The sequence below is a fragment of the Bidens hawaiensis genome, unplaced genomic scaffold (assembly GCF_021521415.1).
Source record: "Bidens hawaiensis isolate Kalapana, Puna unplaced genomic scaffold, B.hawaiensis_p1.1 tig00031096_1, whole genome shotgun sequence".
NCBI classification, from domain to species: Eukaryota; Viridiplantae; Streptophyta; class Magnoliopsida; order Asterales; family Asteraceae; genus Bidens; species Bidens hawaiensis.
Genome location: NW_027495206.1, coordinates 69,806 through 77,795, shown reverse-complemented (window position 1 = coordinate 77,795; position 7,990 = coordinate 69,806). Strand labels below are relative to the sequence as shown.

Genomic DNA, 7,990 nt, shown 5'->3' with positions numbered 1-7,990 from the left:
AGGTTGTAATCTTAGTTGTGTGATCAAGGATCAAATTTTGTGTTTATAATAACCTTATGAGTGCAATAAAGCTATTAAAGTTATTAGGTTTGCATTTATATGTACTCTTAATATATGTTTGTTTACGCAAGTTTGTTCACCAAATTATAAAGTATCGCTACGCTTCATGAACGGTTCAGAGTCGTTATTTATAGCATATATAAAAATATGGTATACAAAAAAATATATTTTTTTATTATAGTATCATCAATTGTCGTGTCGGGTGTTTGAGCGTGTGACGCGGTAATTTTTATAATCGCCTAACGTGTATGATATACACGAATGCAACTTTTGATGATTTAATGAATATGAATCTAATCTAGGACATTTATATAAGATAATTATGTCTACTTATTGTCTAAGAATTGTATGGATATTTGCGGGTTGTCACATACGGGTACATGCACTTTGGGTACGGTATTCGCTTTGGTACCTCTTTGTTCTTTTTTTCAAACAAATTCTCCACTAAACTAGGCACCGGTATGTACGATACCGACAATCAATTATCTATAATAACAAAACCGTAATACCGCGACCAAAAATTATACCAAACCTAAAAATGAAAAAATCAACTATAATATAAGATATATTCCCTTTTAGTTTTCTTAGTTTATTGCTTCATCAATTTCTATATTAAAATAAGAGAGAAAGTTAATACATGGTATTTAATTATATACACAATTACATATACATGAAATAAAAATATACGAATACACAATATATGAATATACACATATAATTTGAGAATGAACTTATTTAACTAATATATATTATATTTTGAAAATCCCACTTGAAAATCAAGTCATAAGTGTTGAAAACCTAATAAAACCCTACATATTCTAAACGGGTATTAGTACCCGTAATACCCGTACATGTACCCAAAAATACTCGTACCTATAATCAGTAAATTTGTGTACCCATACTCGTACCTAATAGACGCGTACTGGTATAGGTACGGGTACAAGTACCAGTACTGAACAAGTACATGTACGAGTATTTAGAAAAAAGAGTTCATCCCTAATCTCACCAAATATTTGATATGGAAATTTATAAAATAGACAGATACTAAAAATAGATATCTGATTTAAAAAACATTATTATTTATAATTAAAAAACAATTTTATATTACATTAAATAAGCGGGTCATGGGTATCACCAGTTCTATATAGCAATTTAACCGGGTTATAACATATTATTTTATTTGTTTAAACCCTTTATAATCAAATTCTAATAATATTATTAACTTTGTTTTACAATAAATAAAATTAAAATCATATATATATATATATATATATATATATATTATAGACGAATATATAAAAAGTTTCGTAATATGAGAGATAAAAACTAGTATAATAATATAAATTTAACCGTTGCTTTCGTTTGCAACTTTTAGAAACAAACTGGGATTTATTAAAAGTCATCACTTGACGGATATTTTGTGGTTTCTAACGATCTAAGGGTATCCACAACAACAAACTTATATAAAGGCCATGTTTGGGATTCCTTATTTACACTTCTTTTTGACTTATTTATGGAGTTTTTGATAAGTTATAATATCCTAACTTATCAAAACTCATTTTTTCTTCTTTAAAAGCTTAAAAAGCCACATTATCCAAACACTCTTTTAACTTACAAAAATCAATAAGTTATAAAGAGATAAAAATAAGGAATCCCAAACACCCCAAAACTATCAAATCTTCGCAACCTCAGATTCCAAACTTTTCATAAAAAATACTCAATTTTTTCTACAACAACGAACCTACAAAAACTGACACATCATAGTCTACTATTTTATATTTAATCAATTTTAAATATATTTTATAATATATTAATTTCAATATTTAATCACTTAATCTTTGTATTATACTGCATACCCATCCACTCCTCTCCTTTTTTTCATTTTGGATATGATAAAACCATGTTCACCGTCAAGAAAAACACCCTCACCTAATTAAACACAACCCATAACTTGTCGTCGGAGATTGACTCAAACCGTCGCCGGCGAACATAAATTGGTTTCCCTATAAATCAAATCGTAGTGGAGAGGCCACTTGAAGATGAACTCTTTGAAACTTCAAATCGGTTAGATCTGAAACCCCTTCATGTTGAATTAGATTTTGGTGAGGTTGTTGATTGATTGTAAATCAAGAATTGTTTTCTATTTAATTAATGTGGGCCCACATCTGCACGTCCGTCGTACGTCTGTAGAACCATATTTGTTCACCAGATTTGGGTGCCACAACGGTGACGTCCGCCGAATCTCCGCCCGTCCCTTGCCACCTGTATTCGGACCTCGGGCATCCCACCCTGTTGTGGATGCTCTAATTAACCTAGAAGAGGCTTACAAAATATTCAACTATTATCACAGACAAATCAAAAACAGACTTTTAGTTCGCTATAGTATTAAAACAAATCTCCAACAACTTAATAAATTTTTGTAAAACTATAATCTTGAAAGCTCGAAACATTCTTCCAAGTTTAAAAAAAGGGAAAATTCCTAAAATAGCCATTTTATGATAGAGAAACTAAAAAATAGCCATAAATTTCAACATATTTCTAAAATAGCCCATCTAATTTGGACTGAGTAGACGAGATCTGAAAAAAATCCTCCGGCCAATAAAATTTAGACAAGTGTCAAAATCCGACGAGATTTTTAAAAATATTGGGGACCAGTCCATATTTTCTATTAAAAGTTCTTGAAATTAAATAGTCTTGCCAGACGGTCTTTTAATGTTTCATAGCGGGTCCTCACAACTTCCAAAAACGTGGGAAAATGTGCATTCAAATTCAGTCTTTCAATACGCATTTAGGGTGAATTTGTACCAAGAAGACGAGTTTGTAGTTTATTTCTTATGTGTTTAAATTTAGTCTAGCCTTCAAAATTTATTTATATTCCGTCTATACCAACAATATAGTATGAGATTTCGTCTTTTCCGACATGATCATCCAAAGAATATACATGAGTTATCTTCATCATCTTCCACTTCATATCAGCCTAAACGATCCTCTCATACCACTCTAAACCTTATCTTTCATGGATTTTAATAATGTTCTTGTGTGTTATGGTGGTAATTGGCAAATCGGTAACGGAAGGTATGATTATGTTCCAATAAACTGTAAGCTCGTTTCCGAACGTCGAGATTATGTTGTCGTCATAATAGGATCCAACGAACCCGGGACCCATATCCATAACCTCCACTTGATCACCCATTTTAAACTTCATGATTTGAAGAGTTAGAATTTGATGAAAATATGTGAATGAATGAGGATTGATGAAGATAGATATAATGTAAATATGGACGGACAAATAAGAATATACTAAATGCTCGTCTCCTTCGTACAAATTTTAAAGATTCGTGTCTTAAAAGAAAAATTTTTGATGCACATTTTTCCATGTTTCAAAATATATAGGATCAAGATAAGAAACTTAAAAATCTCTTCTGGCAAGACAACTTTTTAATATAAAGATTTTGTGAAGAATATGGGCGGGTACCACAATATTTTCAAAAATATGATCCCCTTAGTTCAAATTTTTCAAGTAAGTGTCTTGAAAGACAAAGTTGAATGACACATTTTTCCATGAGTTTAAAATATATAGGGTCGAGATACGAAACTTAAAAATCCCGTCTAGCAAGACAACTTTTTAATATAGATTTTGTGAAGAATATGACGGGTACCACAATATTTTCAAAAATATGATCCCCTTCGTTCAAAATTTTCAAGTAAGTGTCTTGAAAAACAAAGTTGAATGACACATTTTTCCATAAGTTTAAAATATATAGGGTCGAGATAAGAAACTTATATAACCGTCTAGCAAGACAACTTTTAATATGAAGATTTTGTGAATAATATGGACGGGGTACCACAATATTTTCAAAAATATGATCCCCTTCGTTCAAAATTTTCAAGTAAATGTCTTGAAAGACAAAGTTAAATGGCACATTTTTCCATGAGTTTAAAATATATATGGTCGAGATAAGAAACTTATATAACCTGTCTGGCAAGAACGCTTTGGAATATAAATTTTAGTTAAAAAATATGGAGGGGTCCCTCAATATTTATACATTTATGATCTTATTGGTACAAATTCACCCTAAATGCGTCTTGAAAGACTGATTTTGAAGGCACATTTTCCCATGTTTTGGAAGTTGTGGGGACCCGTTAGGAAACATTAAAAGACCGTCTGGCAAGACTGTTTAATTTCAAGAACTTTTAACAGGAAATATGGACTGGTCCCCCAATATTTTTAAAAATCTCGTCGGATTTTGACACTTGTCTAAATATTATTGCCGAATGATTTTTTTCAGATCTCGTCTACTCAGTCCAATTTAGATAGGCTATTTTGAAAATATGTTAATATTTAAAGCTATTTTTTAGTTTCTCTCTTCTAAAAGGGATATTTTAGGAATTTTCCCTTAAAACAAACATGTGTACTATTTTATGATTTTACTCGTTAGAAACTTACATAATACCATTTAACTGACCATACCTTAATAATTATAATTTAGTGTTCCTAAATCCTGACCTTCAGAAACTAAATTCAACCACAACTGACTGTTGATAAAATTTTCACTTTACCCACACACGTGTACCTAACTGTTAATTTCAATCACTAACTTTTTAATCTCACCTTCACACTAGGTTGCCACACATCATCTTCCTACATCATCCGTATATATATATATATATGACTCAGCTCTCACTTATCTCGCTTTGTATGTGCCGGATTCTGACTCGGAACCCTAGCTGGTGGGTGAAAAGTTGGTTTTTGATATGGCGGCCATGTCTTGCAATGTCAGTCTCTTTAAGTTTACAGGTACAAATCTTCAAGCCAGCAAGTGACTATGACTTTCAAGGTTAGTTGTGACTTTTATATGTTAATGAGCTTCCTTCCATTTTATATGGCGTAACCCAAATAGACCTATTAGAGATAAAACATAGCGCGAGGTCGACCCGTTAAGAGAGAATAAATGACACGAGTGCTTACCGTTAGTTTTACCCGTTGATAAAAAAACATGAGGTGAATTGACCCGTTAGAGATGCACATAACCTGACTTGGATAAAGATTGAATTTTAGGCATTTTATTTATATGTGCTTCCAGTTAATTGGTTTCATACTAGATTATGGGTGGCTATCTTTATAATCAGTGCTGCATCTAATTTCATGCTTTCATAAATATTAAAATTAATTAATTTAGCACAAATAGTTTGTTGATAAGTCATTTTTATCCCTTAGTTAAAAAAAACACCCATTCAGTATGTTTTCAGTTTTCAGGTTTCAAGCCTTCAAGGCAAAAAGGACCTGAACGATAGTGATTTGATTCATGTATCGGGTCGTAATTGTGTTATCTGCGTTTTTTTGGGTAGTTGATTCATGTCAGCAGATTTACAAGTATGTCAACATTAAAAGTGTATTTTGTAAGTAACCGGTAGGTTCAAAACCAAATCTTTTGATCTTATATAACATGGTTTTCCTATGCTTATGCTATCACACACAAACATAATTAAAAAAACTCAAGACAACACGCAGGTTAAAAACTTGTTTTTTTTATAGTGTAGCTTGTTTGTTTTACCATTTTATGAGTTAAAGATTACTCATTATAACATAATATCAGTTACCTAACCACACACTAATATATTTGAGTTTCAAACCTTTGAAAAACTATTATTATTATTTTTCATATTGTAGCATATTTATTTTCCTACCCAAAATACTACTGCTAACATCAAAGCATAACATCCAATTATAACGCTAAAACAAAATACTTTTGGTCCACAATCTAGGCAACAATATCAAAACCTTATAATATGAAGTGATCAACACAACAAAAACCCAAACATTGTATCAATATAAAGACTAGACTTAATCAAAGAGGGAGAAACCCATGTCATCATCACTCTCCTCCTTCTCTTCCTTCTTCTCTTCAGCTGCAGGTGCCTCAGCAGCTGCCGCACCTCCAGCCGATGCAGATGCTGCAGCAGCACCACCACCGAAAGAAGCTCCACCACCACCTCCACCAATAATCACCTACACAAACAAAAAAACTACCACAGATTTAAAAACCAACCTAACCAATTAACTGCAAATTAACAACCTAAAAACCAATTAAGTGGTTATTAAAAAACTAAAAACCAATTAAGAGCATCTTAACAAACTACAACCATTTAACTGCATATTAACACAAACTAACACCCATTTAACTGCTTGTCAATTTGATTAACCAACTTGACTAGCATGTGACAAGATAACTTCCAAAAAACTAATGAATGTGAAAACTAAAAATAATACAAAAATAATCTAATATAATAAAAACCTAGTGTTGTAATAAATAAAAAATGCTAGAACTTGCCTTCTATAATTTGTTACAATTAGAGATTAAATCAGTACCAAAACCAAAAACCGCAAAATTGTGGTACCGGCACCAAAATATTTGGTTCAGTACCGGTATTTTTTCGGTACCCCGGCACGGTACCTGTATTTCATGCAAAAAACAGGAAATACCAGTACCGGTGCCAAAAACTGAAAACTTGGTTCGGTACCGTTAATACAAATGATCATCCCTAGTTACAATTATCACCATTAATCCTTATTTTATATCAGCACTGCAGCATAAAACTGCATCTGCTAATCATATATGTGTAACCAAATGGTGTATATGTAATAACAAAAACCCTACCAACATCATAAAGCTTCAGAGTTCAATCCTAATATTAGTTTCACCAGAAACACTAAACTGAATCATAAAAACAGTGATAAATTATTACCTCTATGTAACAATAAAAACCCTAACTATAACATATTGTCACAAAACTTTAACAGTAAATAATAATTTCACCTTAAAACACTGGATTGAATCAATAAATAAACAACATCCACGTTAATTGACAAACAAAACACATAAAACAACTCAAATTCACAGCAATTAATCACTAATCGTTAACTAAACAACTAATTCTCCACTAATTAACATCAACAACACCAGATCTAAACAAAAGCACAAATCAATTCGAATAAAAATCAAACAAATACAAACAGATCTAATAATAATAATAATAATATACCTGAAACACAGCGGAATTAGGAAGAACATAGCTGAACGACGACTGAACACCGCCGGATGAGTCACACGAAAGCGCGGCGTTAACAAGCTTCCTCTGAAGAGCGTAGGTGGAATCGGCTGAGCCTTCAAGGTCTCCCTTAAGCTGCTTAGCAGTCCAATCGCCGCCGGAGGATTTGCATACGAAGGTGTAAACTCCCATTTTCCGGTGATTTGTTTGTTGGATGTTAATCACAGGCAAGGGCGGTGTGTGAGGGTTTGTTATGTGTTGTTATTTTGGGTTATATATGTGTGTGGTCCGAGAGATGGGAAACCCTAGTTTGTAATGAAAGGGCGTCCTTGCCCCTTGGATTGATTGGTTGTTGAAAGATTGGGTTAAGGTCCATAATAAGATTTTAATTTGAATTATTCAAAACTAGTGTTCCGGAAAATTTGGTAAAACTCGGATGGTGATAAAACCTAAGGTCACACGTAGTGGGCAGCGAATCCAACGAAATCCGGCGAATAGGGGCGCAAACCCCCCCCCCCCCGCGCGCGAATTGTGGGGCGATAGGGGGGGGGGGGTTCTCGCTGGGCTTTGTGTGTGTATCTCTACTATACATAATACACCAAATAAGGGCAAATTAAGACACTAAGATTTTAAGTAATTTACAACTTGTAATGCATATGTTACATCCCATAAAGCTTTTAAGATAAGGGCAAATTTGTCTATTACAAAATATGCTTAAAAATAATTACAATATTTCCCCCTTTACTTAACTCAAGTTTTGTACATTTATAAAACAGTTTAAACTTTCTCATCTTTGCTCATATATTCTTTTTACTTTCATTTTTAAACCAACTTTCCACCAACGATTTTTAAACGGCCATAACTTTTTCGTACGTTAATA

General features: G+C 32.6%; 1 protein-coding gene across 1 annotated transcript; it reads right to left on the bottom strand.

The window, feature by feature from the left end:
• Positions 1-5,783: 5,783 nt before the first annotated feature.
• LOC143581544 (large ribosomal subunit protein P3-like) lies at positions 5,784-7,349 on the bottom strand. Its single transcript, XM_077064307.1, has 2 exons — positions 7,105-7,349; positions 5,784-6,070 (listed from the first exon to the last, which is right to left on the bottom strand). The coding sequence occupies exons 1-2, from the start codon at positions 7,300-7,302 to the stop codon at positions 5,906-5,908; spliced, it is 363 nt and encodes a 120-aa protein (XP_076920422.1). The 5' UTR covers positions 7,303-7,349; the 3' UTR covers positions 5,784-5,905.
• Between the last annotated feature and the right edge of the window lie 641 nt (positions 7,350-7,990).

What these genes read in the sequence shown, in the direction of transcription:
- LOC143581544 (XM_077064307.1), bottom strand. Translation starts at nt 7,302, where the DNA reads ATGGGAGTTTACACCTTCGTATGCAAATCCTCCGGCGGCGATTGGACT. An exon ending in CTAATTCCGCTGTGTTTCAG is followed by an intron (nt 6,071 to 7,104) that starts GTATATTATTAT and finishes TTGTTTGTGTAG; the next exon opens with GTGATTATTGGTGGAGGTGG.